This window comes from Oculina patagonica, chromosome 4 (genome assembly GCF_052425735.1).
Source record: "Oculina patagonica isolate OP01 chromosome 4, crgOcupat, whole genome shotgun sequence".
Classification (NCBI taxonomy): domain Eukaryota; kingdom Metazoa; phylum Cnidaria; class Anthozoa; order Scleractinia; family Oculinidae; genus Oculina; species Oculina patagonica.
This window is the reverse complement of record NC_135761.1, coordinates 40,526,008-40,546,547: the sequence shown is the minus strand read 5'-3', so window position 1 is coordinate 40,546,547 and position 20,540 is coordinate 40,526,008. Positions and strand designations below refer to the sequence as shown.

The window sequence follows — 20,540 nt, the reverse complement described above, 5'->3', positions numbered from 1 at the left end:
GTACTCTTTGTTAAAACGTTCATAATAGTATCTAAAAATGCCTTGTGTAACTTATGTCAGTTGTCTATATTTATCTGGCGATATTTTTTCTTAAATCCAGCACTTAAAGACTCCTTAAATTGCACACATTTAAGACTTCTTAAAGATTGTGCACTTTAAAGTCATGCAGGACCCTTGCAATCATAGATCGTTGTCGGTAGCTGGGAAAGAATGGCTTTATAAAATAAAATAAGAAAAAGGCGCTATGTAATTTTGATCATAAAAAAAGATATTACGTGCTATATAACACACGCGTTTTAAGACCCTTAAAAGACATGAAGACCTCACAAAGCACGTTTTTTAAGACCTTTCAAGACACGCTCTTTTAGGCCACACAAGACACGTTTTTAAGACCTTATAATACATGCTTTATAAGACCTTTAAAATACAAGACACTCTTTTAAGGTCTTACAAAGCATGCTTTTTAGGCCTTACAAAACATGCCTTTTAAGACCTTACAAAACACTATTTTAGGTCTTACAAAACATGCTTTTTAAGGCCTCACAAGACAACGCTTTTAAGGTCTTACAAAGCATGCTTTTTAGGCCTTACAAAACATGCCCTTTAACACCTTGCAAGGCACGCTTTATAAGGCCTTACAAGACACGATTAAGCCTTACAAAACGCCGACTAAGAATAATCAAAGTGCCCTATGGGCTGTCTCGTGTCACAGATTAGTAAAGATGTTTAAATAATTTGTATAAACAAAATTTATTGAATGGATATCAAACTTTCAAGAAGTTGCAAGGGTTGCTGAGAAAGAAAAAAATTAAACTGCTTTTGTTTTGCAGTTGTCAAATTGTTATATATATTTTATTCTTTCAGGGTGGCAATATGAAGCAAGGCATGATGAGATGTCAGTAAAGATACTATATGGGATATGTAAAGTTGGATTAATAGCTTGAAAATTTCAAGCGGCTTGAATTGTTTCTCAGAAAGAACAAATAAAATTTCTTTGTATAAATTTTTGAAATTAATTCTTTCTATGTAATTAATCTTTCTAGCACTGCTAATTATTCAATGTTTAGGTCAGTAAAGGTTAGGGCAGATAAACGATAGCTGCAAACTGTAACTTAGAGTATTGGGAATTATTTTTCTCATCCTAATGTACTGAAGGAATGCATTGCATTTTGAACGACGCAAAGCTCTTATTTGAGCATCAGATATACCCACTTCTGCAGCAAATAAAGCAGTGCTGATATAGAAACTATTGCTGTTGTAGTATGTGCAGTCAAGGCTTCAGGCTTTCATTTAAAGAGAAAGTAGTTGTATAAAAATGGTCTGTGATGTTAATTGCTTGCCGTCAATGAAGAGGTTTGTTTTTCATTCAGCTATTAAAAGGGTCTTTAAATTATTTTAAATTGAAACTCAGCTCACCTTCAAGGGAAGGAATGTCTTGTAAATACGGCAGAGTATCTGCACTGTCTGCCATTTTGTTTGCAGAATGAACTTTGTTTTGATGTTAATTGCAGTCAAAATAGGCATATTAACTGAAGAATTTTTCTTGTATTCTTACCTTACGATTTTTTTATTTATAAACTTTAGAAAAGCGCTTAAATTTCTTTTTAAGAGAAAGCGAACAAACATTTTGGCAAGCATGAGATGAATATCTGCTAGGCGTTACTTACTCCTTCCGCATCAGTCCCACAAAGGCAAGCGAAATGTGCTAGGATGGCACCTGGGTATATTCATTCTCGTCCCCACAGCCCTTTCGTTTCTCTTAGTTTCTCTTAGTTTCTGTCTCCATGTCCTGCGCCGACTCTCCACCTTCCGGGGGCGGTCTATGCCCGATTCTATTCAGTAGGGCAGCTGGCACTCTGGCTTCGGCTTCCGAGAACTCTGCATCGCCGGTTTCTTGGTCCACAGGCTCGTCCCATGGATTCTTGATGGTATCTGCCAGCGCGACGAGCACGTCTGCCTCTAGCGGCTTGAATGTGAGAAAGTTGACACCGAACTCCAACATCCCTCTTGTGAGGTAGTGCGGCAAGTAGCTTTGTGATTTTTGATATCTGACGGCCGCGTAACTGTGGAAAGAGAGAGGAGAGATTGAGAGATAAATCTCTCAAAAACAGTGACCGCGGGAAAATGCGCGGAGATGTGTGTCGACGTGGACACTGGCGTTCCAAGTCAGCGCTGACAAGCAGCCCTGCCCTGCCCTGCGTAAAAATTCTCACCGTAGGTTCAGTAGTCGGCCCAGACTCAACCCTGCTCCGGCGATGGACGCTAGCCCCACCAGAGAGGCCACGTCTAGGATTGCCAAGCGCCGAAGGGACAAATTAGATGCCTTGGCCGTAACAATGATATTCCCGGGCACAAAGCCACCGTGCTTGGCCTGGATCAGACGGCGCGGGAATCCGTGCGTGAACTGCACGCTAGCTGGGGACCATTCCGGTGCGTCTAGAATCATCACGTTCTCAAACCTGTCAAGACGAAGCCGTCATTCACATTGAACCAACAACATAAACTAATAATATAATATATTACACGCACACACGAAAAGCAAGAAGGCAACTACTAATCACTACATAATATCAGGTATAAAGTATGAAATATTTCGATGACTGCTGTTACTGAGCGAAATTATTCAGCTCTTAAAACTTGCATTGTTTGCAGGCTCATTTGTCTTAATGCATTGTGTAGTAAAAAAAGCTTATTATAATAAACCTGCTTGTTTATAGAATAGAGATAATTGTTGCATATATTAGCGCGCGCGTACAAGTGTGCATGTGTAACATTTCTTTGGCGCAGATTAACTTTTGCATCTTTTTGTGCTCGTATAATATCATACACTGTGTTATTAGAGAATTTACTCCACTGTAAAACAATTTGAACATTTGTGTTCTACGATAACTGTCTAAAAATAACGAATTTTATACGTACCAAGCTCAGATCGGATAGAGGATTTTGCAGGATTTTGCAGGATTTTGCGTTTTTGCTTACCAAAGCACAATCAAAGAGACGAAACAAAGAAATAGCCTCGACCAATCATAAAGCGCATTACATCATCGCATTTCATAAAAGGAATCGTAGTCAATGTTTTTGATTGACGGTTTAGTATCTTGGAAGCTAGAGAATGCAACAGAATGCAATTCTTTCCTTCAAAAGTCTTGATTATTCGTCGATCTGTATGTTTCTTTTCGCTGCGAGTACTAGTTGCTGTGTGATAGAAGTGTTTATGGTGTGTTTCTAAGTGAAAAGGTGGATTAATGCAATTGGTTGAAACGAAAGAAAGGAGTTCATGATCGCCGCGGGAATCAGTGAGCTTTGTTCGCTATCGATCAAGAAATAGCTACATGTATTTGCCTCATCATTGTTGCAACGGTTTTATTTTCAGTGCTGGACTATTTTGGAGAATGGTTTGTCGTTTGCATGGTGTTTTGTTGCCGCTAGGCCTTCCACATTGTTCATTTTGAACAAGCCAATCCAAGAATGCTTTGCCAAGAGGTCACAAGAATCTAAATATAATGGATTTTCAAGAAAATCAAAAACTTCTCTTTTTTGAGCTTGAGAGAAACTGGCAGCAGAGGGAAATGTATAGCATACTGTACTTTCAAAAGGTAAGAGCAATTATAAATAATTTGTAGCGAGTTAGCTCGATTTATTAGTTATGAAACAGTGTGAAATTTGTATGAATAATTTGAATCAAGCTGCAGAATAATATTTGAAACTCCTCTGTCCCTTGCAACATCTGATGAACCTCCCCTCTTGGGGTGAGTATGGATATTTCCTGGAGTGCATGAACATGACAACTGTATAATCTGTTTTGGTTATTTTTCTTTGAATTTCTCAGGCAATCAAAACATGAGCATTGTTGCGCAGTACCTTAAAAACTTTTATGTTTTGGACTTTCAGAAAATGTCTATACCAAATCTATGGGAGGTCCTTGGAAATTCCTAGAAGGTAAGAGGCTCAGAGGGCTGAACTTTTTATATTAAAGTATGGCGCTTAACTGGAATTTCCAGAGGGGTTGGTGGATTCAAACCAAAAAATTCTTCTGTGGGAGAGATATGGATAATTTCTGGAAGAACACAATGCCAATTTTCCGACCAGGGAGTAGTTTAAATTTTATTGATATGCAGGGCTGAAAATAATTTTCGTACAGTTGTCGGTCATGTTGACCGGCCAAGCAGATTTTAGCTCGCTCACGTGTCGTTTCTGACCGGTCAAAATATTGAAAATAACAATTTTAAACTACCAGTCGTTTCTGCTGTTCGTTAGATTGTCTTTGTTTGTGTGGCATAAAAAGACCTGGTATTTTTTTCACTTTTTTGGCTGCAATTTCTTGCAGAGATCGCTTCTTAATGCCGTTGTAAGAAGTTATAGCGACAAGTCAATCAAAAATTCGTTAGAATTTTTAAAAGTCAAGTGAACGCTTAAAATATAAATTGGTATCATAAATGTCATTTATTTTTCTTTTCATCAGTTATCATTTTAAAAGCCATGCACGTTACCGGCAAACCGAAACTTTGTCCGGACAAATTGTCATCTTTGCTGTACATTGTCTGTTTATCGGCTGTTATTTTGAGCCCTGATATGAAATGAAAGTTTTACAAAATTGAGATGTAGAAGTTTTAATCAATTACTGATTTCATTTTTTAAATTAATTTTTTATTTTCAGATTTTTCAGGCAGGTGGAATATTACGTTTAGTGTTCTTCAAAAGTGAATCCTTTTAATGGAATGCACACTGAGGTAAATAAGAGATAATTTATATTTACTATATTTCTTATCAGTGCAAACAAAAGTAACAGGTCGATTTTGAGATATTATTTTTCTAAATGTAATGTTTGTTGATAGTTTTTCTGCTGTGTTATTTTAGTTACAATAGAATATTGCGGGTAGAGCTGTCTTTTTTCTTTTCTGGAAAAAAAATTTGTGCGAACCTGAGTCAAGCAACGATGTCTCTAAGATCAAAATCTTAAGGCAATCATAGTTAAGTTCAGAGAAGTGCAGAAGTGCTGAAGGGTGTAGTCTGCTAGAGTATGGCACAATTGCATCAGGAAAACAGTGGCGGGCAATGGTTTTCAGGGCTGAAAATAATGGCCAGTCAACAGACATTGTCTTGTCAAGATGACAATTTGTTGAGACAAAGTTTTGGTTTGTGCTGATGCGTGTAGTCTGGTAGAGTATCGTGCAATCGCATCAGAAAAACAGTGGCGGGCAATGGTTTTCAGTTCTCAAAATAACGGCCGGTCAACGGACAATGTCCTGTCAAGATGACAATTAATAAGCGAAATGTACGCTAACAAAAAAAGACAAAAAAGGCGCTGGAGTTCTTTGGAAACCTACAGCATTTAGAAACTTACTTTTGACTACCATGGAAACTTTTGATCTAGTTGACATTTACAGAACCCGACATCCGAATTCACAACATTTTTCTTATGAATCTAAATCTTTACAAGTTAGGTCAAGAATCGATTTTTTCCCTGTTGCCAAATCTTTGGTAAAGTTTGTTAGCAATGTTGGAATTACCACTTCGATCGCACCTGATCATAAAATGCTCCTTCTCTGTCTAGCTTTGCCTGTTACTACCCCAAGGGGTCCCGTATTTTGGAAATTCAACAACACTTTGCTTGATGATGAAGATTACACATCACATATTTGCGACCTCGTTTTCCAAATACGTGAGAAATATTCCTTTGTGCAGGAGAAGCAGCTATTCTGGGAATTAATGAAAATGGAAATAAGAGAGAAATCTATTCTATTTGCAAAACAAAAGTCAAGGGTTCTCTCCCAGAGGGAGAAAGAAATTTCTAAGCGACTTGATTACCTCGATAACATAATTTGTAATGGTAATAACCTGCTCAACATGAGCGATACTTTAAATGAATATGAAGTTTTAAAAACTGAGCTTCATTCAATTTATGATCATAAAGGAAAGGCTGCAATGTTTCGATCAAAATGTAGGTGGATAGAAAAAGGAGAAAAACCCACCAAATACTTCTTCAACTTGGAAAAAAGAAATTACAATAGAAAAACCATCAACTAAATAAGAACAGAAGACGATGTAGAAATAAAAGAAGAAAAGGAAATCTTGAAAGCCATCCAGGCTTTTTATGAGGATCTATACTCCACCAAAACAATTTCATCACAAGAACAATTTGACCTTTTGACCGACAATCTAAACTTCCCAAAACTCTCGGACGAAGATCGAGATAAAATAGAAGGTCCTCTCACACAAGACGAATGCAAAAACAGTTCTAGAATTGTTTCAGGAAAACAAATCGCCAGGCTAGGATGGCTTTACTGTAGAATTTTATAAGTACTTTTTTGACTCGATAGGAGGCCACCTTTTGGTGAGTTTAAACACAGCTTTCGAAGTTGGGCAACTGTCTATTTCACAACGTTGTGGAGTAATCACTTTAATTCCAAAGGATTATTCCGATCTAGTCGACCTTCAAAACTGGAGACCAATTACGCTGTTAAATACTGATTACAAAATTGCATCTAAAGCTCTAGCTACATGGATTGAGAGAATTCTTCCAAAACTGATACACCCTGATCAGACAGGCTTTATGAAGGGGCGATATATAGGAGAAAATTTGAGACTCATCAGTGATGTTATGGAATACACTAAAATGGAAGAATTAACAGGTGTCCTGGTATCTGTAGACTTTAAAAAGGCATTTGACACATTGGAATGGCTGTTCATTAAAAGCGTGTTAAATCTATTTAATTTCGGTGAAAGTGTAAAGCGGTGGACGAGTGTCTTTTACACTAATGTTGAAAATGCAGTTCTAAATAACGGGTTTGCGACTAAACGGTTCAAGCCAACAAGGGGAGTAAGACAAGACTGTCCTCTATCACCATATCTTTTTATTTTAAGCGCAGAAATTTTATCTAGTAAAATTCGTCAAAGTAAGCTTGTCAAAGGAATAAATATTTACGGCAACGAAGTTAAAGTCAACGAATTTGCAGATGATACCAATCTCTTTTGCGCAGATATAACTTCTGTTGAGAAAGCTCTTAGTTTAGTTAATGAATTCTGCTCTATTTCCGGTTTAAAACTTAATGTCAAAAAGACCAAAGCACTGTTGCTGGGCAAATGGTGCAACAACAGAACGACGCCGTTACAGCTGTCATGGCCACGAGATCCAGTCAAAATCCTGGGAATATACTTTTCTTATGGCGATAAGACTAACGATTACTATAATTTCAACTTAAAAGTTCAAAAACTTCAGACTCATTTACATATGTGGAGTTCAAGAAGTCTTACTTTATTTGGGAAAGTTTTGATTATAAAATGTCTAGGATTGTCGCAAATTATATACTTAGCATCTAACATCAGTGTGCCCAAGGATACCACTCAAACTGTTAAAAGAGAAAGCTTATATCAAGACAATGATAAAGGTGGCATTCGCATGCCCGATCTCGATTTAATGATAAAGGCTATGCGTCTGGCATGGATTCCACGTATTTTGAAACAAGGAAATTTGAACTGGAAATCTGTACCCGACTTTTTCCTGAAAAAGCTAGGCGGACTGAACTTTATATTGCTATGTAATTATGATGTGTCTTTCATAAATTCAAAATTACCAATTTCTATAAGGACATGCTATTCTTCTTCGATGAGCTTAAAACTCTCTATAATTATGATCTGGGGCAAATGGCTTTATTTAACAACCGAGAAATACTAATAGACGGCAAATCATTTTTCATCAAGGAATGGTTCTCTAAAGGGATTATCTCCATCAGTGACCTGTTAGATGAACAAGGCCAGCTGCTCTCATATAAAGCATTTAAAACGAAATACAAATGTAAAACTAACTTTTTAAATTACTATCAAGTTATAAGTGCAATCCCGGGCGGTTTGCTGTCTAGGACAAGGAACAATTATTTACAATCTTTTCCTAAGAATATCTTCTTGGAAAACCACTCAATTATTAAACTTGATAATTCAACTAAGGTTAATCTTGATACAGCCATACATAATTTTGAGGAAATTTATCAAAAACGTATCGTTAATAAAAGTAGCTGACACCTTGTGCGTGAAAAAGACTGTTATCGAACTGCAGCTTACATTTTTAAAAATAAGAAGCAATGTTAGTGATTGTATAAATAGCACAGTTAGGATGTGATTCAATTTAAATAAATACAGTACTTATAAATTTTCAGGCAAAGGATGCAATTAATACAATTTCTCTGTAGATTTGCTCAATTGAACAACAGTTATATTTTATTTTATATTTTTAATTTTTTTTTAGATTTCCCTATGTTGACTCAACAGAGATTGTGTTATATTATAGTGTGACATCTGATGAACGACATACGATATGCGAGAGCAAGCTTTTAAAAAAAGGTCAAACGGTCTCTTGCTCGCAGCAGCTCTTTATATTATAAGAATTAAAAATTTCTGTCTACTAAATCTAATAGATCCCATCATTTATAATTAATATCTTTCGTTTATACATTGTAGTGTTCCATTCTTACTGTATGGGAGTATTTTGGTTTTGTGTTGTTTGCGGTTATTTCTTGTTAAGTTACACTTTATTTCTGTTCGATTGCGACAGACAGCAGAAGAAAAGAACCCATCGTGCGATGGCAATAAGCGATGACGTCATCGCTTAAAAAAACTAGCTGTATTCACCATATTCTATTCGTGTTTCAAGATTGTGACAAACTATAAAGACAAAACCTACAACAGATATAGTAAACAACTACAAACTACAAAGTTAATAACACAGTGAATCAATAATTGTCAGAATCTTACGTTGTCCTGTTTTGTATAAACTATTCGAGGGTCTTTTGACCTTCGAACAAACAGCTTTTAGTTCTAAATTACTTTTGGTGTGCTTTCCTTACAAACAAATAAGAGCTAAGCAAACAGGATTGGAACTAACCGCAAAATAGACGCAACAAAATTTAGTCATAGATTAAAAAACACGTGTCTTCTCTCCACTGTCAAAAAGCCTCCTTTGCTTGTCTGCGTTGTTAATTCGGTTGCGACACTGTAAACAAACTGAGTTATTCTATTTTGGGTAAGAGATAGCGTACAAAAACACTTGGTGGGAGTAGAACCCGCCGCTTCCTTTCGCCGACTGACAGCAGTTTGTTTAAATATTACGCGCTCGCGGCATGTGTGATAGCATTTGAAGTTAAGTTGTTTGACGTCACTCTCGACAAAGCATATGTCAATCATTTTTCGCGCGTGAATTTTCAATGTGATTCTAATCTATTTAGTCGAAACAAGTTGACCTCGCTCACGATGCAAAATTGCAAGTATGAACAATACAATGGAATATATATTACTTTGCAACGATTATTTTCGCGCATTTTAGCACCTACAATTTCCTTGTGTTACAGTGTCATGCAACTGCATAAAAAATCACATGCACATCACTCTGACAGCTATTCATGTTATTATTTACAATATTATTTATTTTTATAATTTCAAAAATATATGCAATTGAATAAAATCACAACTGTTCGTGCTTATTGAACAAACGGCTTGTCAATGACATGTGACAAACAGCCTCTTTCCTTGAAATGAATGAGTAACTATGAGCAACCATGGCTAATCACAACAGTTGATAAACAAGTTAATATTAATGGTTTATATTTGTTTGGTTGGTTGTAGTAACCCGTTATGTTATATATCAGAAAAATGCTTCTTAGTCTATGAAACATTGTTTTTTATGCATTCTTAATTTTTAGTTATAATATTGTTTAAAAAAGCTAGATTCCTCTTTCAGACAATGGGTGCGAAGACTTCTTTAGTCAGTTGGTTTAAATTAATAGTAATTTAATATCTTTTGTTGCAGATAATGAATTGCTACTCGACAAGATTGAAAATTAAAGAACTCGAACTCCTTAGAGGACAGAGATATACTATCTATGACATAAAGCTTTTATTTACTTCATTGCTAAAATGGAAAAAGTTTTAATTAGATAATAGAACAAAAAATAATAGTTTTTCTATTGCTAAGTTTCGAGAAAGAAATATATTTATGAACTTAAAATTTGAGTAAAGTATCTCAAGGCGTTGGAGCAATTGTAGAATACCCCGCCATGATTGCGTGACATTATTCTTCTGCCACTGCGGTCCACAGTGCGCAGTGAATTTTTTTGTTAAGTTATATTCGCATGTTTAATCCCCTGCCACCGCAGTACACAGAACCGCAGTGGTCGATTCGAAAGTAATGCAAAGTGTGCTAATCCACTGCCACCGTGGTTCGCAGTCCGCAGTGCAGTAGTCTAACTTGTCTGCCACCGCGGTACGCAGTCCCGTAGTGGTCGATTTAAAAGTAATGCGAAGTACTGGTAATCTTCTGCCACTGTGGTCTGCAGTGCCATGGTGAAGGAGTGTAATTGGCCTGCCAACGCGGTCCGCAGTCCCATAGTCTTTTCTAAGAAATGCTTTTAAATGTTATAATCGCCTGCCATCGCGTTGCACGGTCCCGTAGTGAATGTGTTTAAGTCGCTTGCCACCGCGGTCTGTAGTCAGGTACAGAATTAAAAACCTGATTAATAATGTTTAATGTGGCTGCAACCGTTGTCCACACTCCTGCAGTGATAGCGTGAAAATTGCTAGCGACCAGGGTCCATATTCACTTGGCGGATTTAAAATCAACAAATATCCTGAACAAAATTATCATAAAGGCTAACCGCAAGCTAACTAATTGTGACGCCTTTCCAATGAGTGTGATAACCACTAGACTACCGGGAGTATGATATCAAATTTCAAATATCAACGACATATACCGTTATCCTCACATCTTTAGATAGCTAACCGTAAACAGGCTAACCAAAGCGAATAGTAGGCTAACCGAAGTTGAAAGTAGGCTAACCTGAGTGCTAAATGTTGACAATATATACCGTTACCCTTACATCTATAGAAAGCTAACCGTAAACAGGCTAACCGAAGCAAATAGTAGGCTAATCAAACCTAAAAGTAGGCTAACCGGAGTGTATAGCAGGATAAAGTTCTGTCCCAAGCGTTCGTTACGGCATGTTACGGGACTATGGACCACGGTGGTGGGCAAGGAATAGTTGACTGCAGACCACGGTGGCAAGCAAGGAATACTTTACTACGGACCACGGTGGCAGGCAAGGAATACTTGACTACGGACCGCGGTGGCAGCGTAGTTAAACACCATACTTCTTGTGTACGACCATGCACCGTGGAACGCAGTGGCATAACATTCAGTTCAGCATTAAATTTTTATATTTGTGTTGTGACTGCGGACCACGGTGGCAGTCATTTTAGTTATGCAAAAAAGTGGCAGGGTATTCTACAATCATACCAAGGCGTTATTTTACTACCGAACAGAGATGTGATAAATTGAAAAATTTCAAAACATAGTAATTAATAATCTAACTATTATTTTCTCTCATTTTAAATTGAGTGAATTATCTAACTACTAGTTTCTTTTCATTAAGGTAATCAAAACGTAGACTCAAACTTAATATTAGTACAAGTAATTATATCGTGTACAATGTTATCAAAAATGATGTATTTTTAAAAGGAAAATAAGATGATTACTAACCTTGCAAAAACTTCATTAAATTGCTTGTTACTCGACTCATTGCTTTGTTAATGCACAGTAAGTAAGTCTTCATCACGACCAAGAACATCTGTTACTACGTCTTTTAGAAAGCAAACCATTGACACTGCATAGAAATACAACTTAGTAAGAGCCAAATTCTCGCTGCAGCTGAAAACTTATAGCGTATTGTTTACTAGCAATGCAAGCAGTAATGAATGCAAAACTGAATTGATCATAACTAACCTGTAGTTCATTTTGCGTAGCTATTTTCCAACCTTTTCCACACTATTGCAGTAATTTTCTGTAAAAACGCAGGTCGTGTACGCTGTTCACAATACAATGAAAAGTGCTTTGAAGAACAAACTCATAAATAACGTAATGGATGTTCACGGCTAGCAGCATTGAAAAATCTTTCGACGAGATTAACCTCATTCTGATGAAAGCGCAATCTCAGCCAACCTCGATTCCAGATTTTCTCTCTTTTTTGTTCCTTGGTTCCTTGTTGTCAGGGAGACAGGACAAGAGAATGCATAAAATTCTATGTTCATTTCACGAAGCTGGGGGGGGGTATGCTTGTTCGCTTGTGTGATATCATCGAACTCAAGTTTAACTTAACAAGAATTAGCTACTTATAACGCAAAAGCAAAATACTCTTGTGCAGTAAGAATGGAAGACTACAGCAAATAAACAAAAGAAACTAATTATATTCGATTAGTTGTAGTAGTTTTAGAAGACAGACATTTCTAATTTCTTTTAATAAACATTACTACACAACACCGCTGAAAAAATAGTGTTATTCGCGAAACAACAAAAGAGTAAATATAAAGAGTGCCTGGGAAAGAGTTTGAGTCTGGGCCAGCGTACAAGTAAGGGGTGGGGGTAGCCTTTGTTTCTTGTATTATATCATCGAACTCAAGTTTAACTTAACAAGAAATCGCCACGTAGAACGCAAAAGCAAAATACTTTCGTGCAGTAAGAATAGAACACTACAGCGTATAAATGAAAGAGACTAATTATATTCCATCAGTTCTAGTAGTTTTAAAAGACAGAAATTTCTAATTTCTTTCAATAAACATTACTATACAAGGCCGCTGAAAAAATAGTGTTATTCGCGAAACAACAAGAGAGTAAATATAAAGAGGGACTGGGAACGAGTTTGAGTCTGGGCCATCGTACAAGTAAGGGGTGGGGGTGGGGGTAGCCTTTGTTTCTTGTATGGTATCATGGAACTCAAGTTTAACTAAACAAGAAATCGCCACGTAGAACGCAAAAGCAAAATACTTTTGTGCAGTAAGAATGGAACACTACAGCGTATAAACGAAAGAGACTAATTATATTCCATCAGTTCTAGTAGTTTTAGAAGACAGACATTTCTAATTTCTTTTAATAAACATTACTACACAAGGCCGGTGAAAAAAATAGTGTTATTCGGAAAACAACAAGAGAGTAAATGTAAAGAGGGCCTGGGAACGAGTTTGAGTCTGGGCCACCGTACAAGTAAGGGGTGGGGGTAGGGGTAGCCTTGGTTTTTTGTATGGTATCGTGGAACTCAAGTTTAACTTAACAAGAAATCGCCACATAAAACGCAAAAACCAAACAAGACAGACATTTCTAATTTTTTTTTAATAAACATTATTACACAACGCCGCTGAAAAATATATAGTCTTATTCGCCAAACAACAAGAGAGTAAATATAAAGAGTGCCTGGGAATGAGTTTGAGTCAGGGGCACTGTACAAGTAAGGGGTGGGGGTGGGGGTTGTCTTGTTTCCTTTTATGATATCATGGAACTCAAGTTTAACTTAACAAGAAATCGCTACGTAGAACGCAAAAGCAAAATACTTTCCTGCAGTAAGAATAGAACACTACAGCGTATAAACGAAAGAGACTAATTATATTCCATCAGTTTTAGTAGTTTTAGAAGACAGAAATTTCAAAATTCTTTTAATAAACATTACTACACAAGGCCGCTAGCTGAAAAAAATTGTGTCATTCTCAGTACAACAAGGGAGTAAATAGAAAGAGGGGCTGGGAACAAGTTTGAGTCTTAGTGACGGTATAAGTAGTGGGGGGGGGAAGGGATAGGCTTTGTTTCTTGTATGCTATGTTCGAACTCAAGTTTAACTTAACAAGAAATCGCCACGTAAAACACAAAAGCAAAATACTCTCGCACAGTAAGAATGCAAGACTATAGTGCATAAACGAAACAGAGTAATTATATTCCATCAGTTCTAGTAGTTAGTTGTGTATTTGGAGATAGAGCCAGCACATTGCCATCAAAAATTCCTAGCAGTACCCACCTTCTCTCGCACATTAAACAATAAACATATGGTACATGCTTTTAACAAATAAGGGCGGATTAATTAAGATATCAGAGCTAAATTTAGTTCTGTAACACGGCTAATATGTTTGTTTTACCGAACAGCTTATGTTTAAAACTACGAACATGGCAAAGTGTAGAGTTTGAGATAACCGGAACGCCGCAAGATAGCATTTTATTCACAGCAACACGGCATAAAAGATTATCAACAACTCAATATTGCAAAAGCTCATGTCGTCCTCACAGACGTCTTTACACGAGTAAAGAGATAAAGCAATTTCAACGCAACGTTTCATCTTGCACGCTATGTCGTTTATGGAATTTAACACTATAAGATAACACAGCTTTTGACGAAAAATCATTCAACACACAAATTGTTGGCTGTTTTTACCTTTATAGTTCACAAATTTCCTGAAAATTATTAGAGACCTTTGGCGAAAGGTTGTGGCTTTTTGATGTATTTCATGCGGTCTATTTAAAGATGAGATTATTATCGCTTAGTATGATTATGCACAAATAATAAAAATAGGTATATGAACAACGGTTAGTTCATATATGTTTTTCTCTGTTTGATTATTATTGGTGTTTTTTAGCAAGCTGTTTCTCCTTAGTGAGTTGCTTTTTTGTTGTTTTGGTAAGTGAACTTTCAACCCCCGGGGGGGGGGGCACTCCCTTATAACGGCTTAATGGAGACGTGCGACGTAATAGGGTATGGTTTTCAGGCTTTTTTGTCTTTAATATGGTATATATTTTACCCCTTTTTGTCTTAAACGGTGTATCTTTACATTGACCAATGCCAAACAGCATAGGCTTATAAAGCTTGCAGAGTTGTAAATTTATAAAAACTTAGCCACAAGCCGAATTTTCACAAATTCTTTCTTATTGCTTACTTTCGGCATTAATACTTATCTTAATTCATGGTTACAACAAAACGAGTGAGCTACTTGTTTATGTCTTAGACGGGGTATCAAAAATTGACATTCTGTTTTAAACAGGGTAGGAAAATCAGAGGTTCGAAGGAAGCTGTAACATTTTGGAAGTATAATTAGAAGTTGTAATCTTTTGCACCGGTTACGTCAATTGATGTTAATCTTGCTTTCCATCTTTGTCGTGGTCATCGCCGCAATTAGAACGAGCGTTAGTTGTTTGGATAAGCAAGCACGCGCATTTGTAAGAAACCAAATTTTCAAGATGTCTATATGCACAAACTCATTTCTGAACATTTCAGAATTTTTTTAGAATGAAAATTACTTTCCGAAGAGCTAATATTGAAGGAAAATGTATCCCACCTCAGAAATGATGTCAAAATGCAGGAAATGGCACTTGAGAGAACCTAAATTTGCAAAATTTTCTGGGGATTGCCCGCAAGCCACCTACAGCTGGCGCCTTCGACGCTAGTGCAAGCAGCTGCAGAGCTAAAAAATTTATTGTCACAGTTTGAAATCGGAAACAATAAGCTTCATGTCAACACTCAAACAGAACAATGGGGAGTTGTATTAGCGCAATTTGTGTAGAAGTGCCATGCCAAACGGCTAAATAGACATTGCCCTTTTCAACGCAAAATAAACATAACTGTAATGAGGGAAAAGCCATTGAATACATTTTAAACATTGGACCAGTGTATAAATAGTTCAAAAAATCAGCTTGTTACTCTTGTTAGTCGAAAGGATTCATTTTGTTGGACAGCGTGATGTTCAGTGTTTTGCGTCTGTGTTCAAATTAAGCGAAAATGACGCTTTACGCATAATCTGTTATGAAATAAGTTAAAACGCTATTGTTTACAAAGGTCATAAGTGGCGCCTTATTATTCACTTCATTGAAGGTTTAAAAGGAATTTGAAATCTGGCTGCTGCTAAAAGGCTTCCACGTTGTTTACTCTGTTTAAAAGATTTTACAATAAGATATAAGAAGGTTCTGGAAAAATGCCATTATTGTTGAAAAATAAAAAGATGATGTATAAATTTGTTAACTCTGTGCTTGTGTAATAAATTAGCAACAGCTGTTTGACAGCTATTTTAAATTGATAAACGCTTGTTGTGTTTGAAAAGTGAAGTTTTCTTTTTCAATTAAAGAATAACTATGATTGGTGATAAAGATATCTGTTTTTTGCATTTAGCTGTTTTTAAAGCTTTATACCGTGTATGCTTCATTGGCGATTTGATGCGACAATCAACGCCATCAGCTGTTTTAATTATCTAGCTAAGGCGCAAGGTTAAAAACATATCATTTGATGTAGGTGTCAACTGTTTCTGTCAGTTTTGTGATAGTGTAGTTGAAAATCAAAATATCTCAAACAGTCATTTTACTTTCACGCAATGAATACATGGAAGCTTTTTGAAAATTGGAATGATATGCAAATTATATATACCGTATTACAGTTTGAAAAGGAATTTGTTGTAGTCAAATTGTGGATTGTGTGGACAAATCTTTTTGCGGTAAGAAAATGATATCTGTTTCATTAGCTTATTTGCGTAATTTGTTGTTAAGTTACCATGTAATGTTCTGTTTTGTAAGACTGTTTTTCAGTCGCCGAATTCAAACACTTGATTTAAATTGAAAACAAACGTGTTGAAATGTTTGTTAATTGTCATTAAGTAATTCTTTTGTACAACTATGAAATGTAATTTTTGCAGGTATAAAATCTTTTTGTGTAATATCCGTTGTTTACCGCTTCATTACAGTTGGATTGGGATTTTTAACAAAATAGGAATAGTATTCGTAGTTTTCCACGTGTGTTTAAGCTTTTGTGTTTTTCAAGTAAACCTAGTTACAGTATTTGTTTAAGTAAGGTAACTACCATAGCGTAATTACAATATATGAAGCACAAATCGAGGTTGCATTTCATTAGAACATAGCAATCTGTGTGTTGATGAGATGTTTTATGTTTTACTCTGCCAGTAATTTTGTGCAGTAAAACATGAACAATGTGGCGTTGTATAATCATTCCAGAATTCTTTAGCTGCTTTTGAACAATGTTGTGTAATGAAATCCAATATAAGGAAAATACGCAGATGTTTTTAGCGCTTTCATCAGTGAACTTTCGAACAAATGAAATGAAATATCTGAAATACAAAACTGTACGTAATACGTAACTGTTAACTTGTTTATAACAAATGACATTTACAAGATAAATAAAGTTTTGCTCTGTAGCAGTTTGGCTTTGAATTGCTGTAAATAATGTTTTCAAAAGAGGTCAATAGTTCTTGAGAAACAGGGAGAAGTTTCCGGTAAACTTCTTTATCACTTCAAATTAAGCCGTTTAATAATAATTATCCACAATTGTCTTTTTTATATGAAATGGATAGAAGCAAGTAGAAGAACAAATATTACAACAACTGTTGGTGTTGACAGAACAATATTTTATTTCAATTTCCTTCACATTTCAATATTTCAAACAAACATCACTAAGTAGACTTTATACAAACAACTTTTGTCTCAAAAATCACGCTGTCAAAACATTTTTTTTTTTGTTAATAAAAAGAACTTCAGCTGAATTCATTCTATGATAAAGTTCGACTGTCTTGCTACATGAATAAAGCACAACAATTGCTTTTCTTAAAAATAACATATATATATCTGATGTAACTTTCAAACTTTATCATCAAATCTGTAAATATTAATTAGATGCAATTTAAATGTTTCTAATATATAGTCTAGTTTGTTTGAACCTTTTTAACACTCGAAACAATATGTATTAACTATAAATTTGGCTAGATTTTTAAAAAAACTTTTTATTATGGTAAAGCATGGTATAAACTCTTTCTTTTCTTTAGTTACTTGTGATATAATTTGACAGTAAAAAATATATTGAAATATAGCAATGAACACTTTCTACTTAAGTGTCCTTCTACTATCCTTCGAAACTTTTTTTAATAATGGTAAGATACAACTTCTAAATTATACTTCTGCAGAACACTTATATAAATTGTGTTTTGTAACTTTTTAATTTGATTAATAATAAAACAAACTGATTGTACTCAATTTGTATCTGTTAATCAATGTGCTTTGTTTCTTAACTCTGTTTTCAAAGCAGCCAACCTTCTTATGCTGCTACAATTGCTTTATTTCAACAACAAAATCCCGTTTTGTGTTGTAAGTTATTTGCAAATTTTCCAACTTTAATAAATCAGAACAAACAGTAGCTTCATCATAAACGTCTTCTTTTTTCAACAGTTGAACAATGTTGGCATGAAAAAGAGCCAAATGAAGAAAGGTGATTTTATCCTTCTCAGAACAATCATCTACTACTATTTTTGCAACTGCAGTCAATTTACAGCTTTCTTGCCTCATTACATGATTGCAAAAATCACATTTCAAAACATATTCACAGTTGCTCTGCATGATATGTTTGTTACAATTTACACATGCTCTTGAAACAGAAAATTGTTCAATGAGTTCAATTTTTTTAACAGTTATAGTTTTGATAATGCTTTCGACAGTTGCACCAGCAGTGTCAATGCTGTTTAAACTGGTCTCATTGTTTTCTGTGACAACTGTATTTTTTGTTGTGTTGAAAATTTTTTGTTCATCTCTATACCTTACTCTTACTTGTTCAAAGTTGAAAGCTTTTCCTTTTTGCACAGGTGCAATATCTTTCTCCCATAAAATTAACGGTACAGTGGTTGTGCCATCTGAGATAATGCTTTCTGCCATTTGCAATCGTTTTTGAGATACCAGCTGAATTTCTCCAACATCCAGAACTTTTGCTTTAATGTTAACAAGACTCATAGCTTCACATTGTTCAATGGCATCTTTCAAAGACATCCACTGGTTAGATCTTGAAGCTGCAGTTTCTTGAAACTGAAATGAATATTCTTCAGGCCGTGGGTTTGATATGTATGTCATATCGTTGATGTAAACAGTTTCAGAGTCTGCAGCTAAGTTATATTTCGAAAGCTTAAGAGCAGTTCGATTGTTCATTTTTTCAACAAGTAATTGTCTTTTGGTCTCAGAGAAGCAAATAGCTCTACGTTTGTTGGAATCTTCTACTTGGAAAACAACGGGTGAGTAGTTGGTGGTATCTTTTCGATTTCTTTTTCGATCACCGATTGATTCCACATATGCAATAAGCTCATTTGTCAAAGCTGCTGGTCGCTTTCTTGATGGTGAAATCTGGTTGTTTTCAGTGTTAGTAGCATTTGATGTAGAAGCTGTTGCGTTCTCTGACACATGTTTTGATTGCTGAGACATCTTTTCAGTTGCAGAAACTGTTTCTTCTGTTTTGGAATGAAAAACTTCTTTTGTAATATCTTTACAACTTGTATCACTGCTTTCGTCAGTTTTACCAGATTCGCCTTGTTTTTGTTTCTGATCTTTTTTTGCTTTGGAGTCTTGTCTACTTCTGTTACCTCGATTCATGACTTTACAGAAAGTGTTTTTTGCATATGCCATTCACAGTAAACACCCTTTAAGTATTGTAGCTTTTTCAGGAATTTGAAGTGTTTTGTTTTCATCCAAAAACATTGAATCACTCTCATAACCTAATAAGGAAATTTGCTTGAATTGAATTGAAAATAGTACCTTAAAGCAATGTTAAAAATTTCTTTACAACAGATGTGCATCAACAAAAAATATTTTTAGTACAATACATGTCAATCATATACCTGAAGCAGCTTGTTATATCCTTAATAGGAAATTTGTAAATATTTTCAGCTTTTATTAATAAATGCCAATCAAAAAATGATAAACAATACTATCATAATGTTACCAAGAAATTCCTTCAGTTTTACGAGATTCTCGTAGTTTTTGTTTGTGATCTTTTTTGCAGGAATTTGAGTGTTTGTTTTGATGGAAGAAATATTGAATGACTTTCCTAACTTAATAGAAACATTTGTTTGAAAATACTATCTTAAACAATGTTAAAAATTTGTTTACAACAGATGTGGACTAACAAAAAATATTTGGAGTCGAACAGCTGTCAATCATAAAAATTAGCATATATCTGAAGCACCTTGTTATGTCCTTAATAGGAAATATGTTCGCAAAACTGTCTAGAAAGACATTTTTAAAATATTTAGATAAATATTTTTAACTCTAGCTTGACAAAATGCCAATCAAAAAAGTGATAAACAATATCAGTAACTAAGAAATTCCTTAACAAACTATTCTCTCAAAAGAAAGATGCGAAAATATAATATAAAAGTTAACAAAAGAAAAATTACAAATTGATACAAGTATGCTCTTTCGTTTGAAATGTATTGTACACAGTTAAATACTATGAAAATGTTAATCAGAAACTTTCTCGTCATATTTTGTTCAACTTTGTTCGATAATTGTTCTTACATCATGTTATCTTGAACTGCTGTTTTGTTGTGCATCGTTTTCTTTTATTTCTTCTGCTTGAGCTTTTCCTTGGCCATTTGATCTGAAAAAAAGATTTGAGTTAGTGTTTTCTTCAATAAAATACATAACAAAGTTAGGTTTCATTTTCATCTTGTATGTAACACACTGAAACATATTATCAGCTGATTTGCTACTAAGTTAGAAGTTACGTAGCTTTTCGCAGAGTATACTTTAACTAATTATTTTGACACATTTTATCATCGAGAAATTTCTAACCATACTTACATCCACAATTTGCTGTGGTGATGTACTGGTAGATACTGATGTCGTTTTCAAACTTCTCACTAACAAGAAAACAAAATGTTAATTGTTTAGTTTCATTTATTGGCATGTGATATTTTTCAACTTTCTTTGT

General features: G+C 35.2%; 2 protein-coding genes and 1 long non-coding RNA gene across 3 annotated transcripts; 1 reads left to right on the top strand and 2 right to left on the bottom strand.

Moving 5' to 3' along the window:
- Positions 1-1,759: 1,759 nt before the first annotated feature.
- LOC144647889 (uncharacterized) lies at positions 1,760-2,458 on the bottom strand. The gene is made up of 2 exons (XM_078507576.1): positions 2,214-2,458; positions 1,760-2,063 (listed from the first exon to the last, which is right to left on the bottom strand). The coding sequence occupies exons 1-2, from the start codon at positions 2,444-2,446 to the stop codon at positions 1,760-1,762; spliced, it is 537 nt and encodes a 178-aa protein (XP_078363702.1). The 5' UTR covers positions 2,447-2,458.
- A 116-nt stretch (positions 2,459-2,574) lies between these two features.
- On the top strand, positions 2,575-10,031 carry LOC144648723 (uncharacterized). Its single transcript, XR_013569752.1, has 3 exons — positions 2,575-3,939; positions 4,658-4,730; positions 9,800-10,031. It is a non-coding gene; the product is annotated as an uncharacterized LOC144648723 (long non-coding RNA).
- Positions 10,032-17,733: 7,702 nt separating this feature from the next.
- LOC144648722 (uncharacterized) lies at positions 17,734-19,380 on the bottom strand. Its single transcript, XM_078508200.1, has one exon. It carries the CDS (start codon positions 19,232-19,234, stop codon positions 17,894-17,896), a length of 1,341 nt encoding a protein of 446 aa, XP_078364326.1. The 5' UTR covers positions 19,235-19,380; the 3' UTR covers positions 17,734-17,893.
- Between the last annotated feature and the right edge of the window lie 1,160 nt (positions 19,381-20,540).

Bases quoted from the DNA above. Each gene is read 5' to 3' on its own strand.
- LOC144648722 (XM_078508200.1), bottom strand. From the start codon at position 19,234: ATGGCATATGCAAAAAACACTTTCTGTAAAGTCATGAATCGAGGTAAC.
- LOC144647889 (XM_078507576.1), bottom strand. From the start codon at position 2,446: ATGATTCTAGACGCACCGGAATGGTCCCCAGCTAGCGTGCAGTTCACG. The intron at 2,064-2,213 runs GTGAGAATTTTT...CTCTTTCCACAG, and splicing joins GGCCGACTACTGAACCTACG to TTACGCGGCCGTCAGATATC.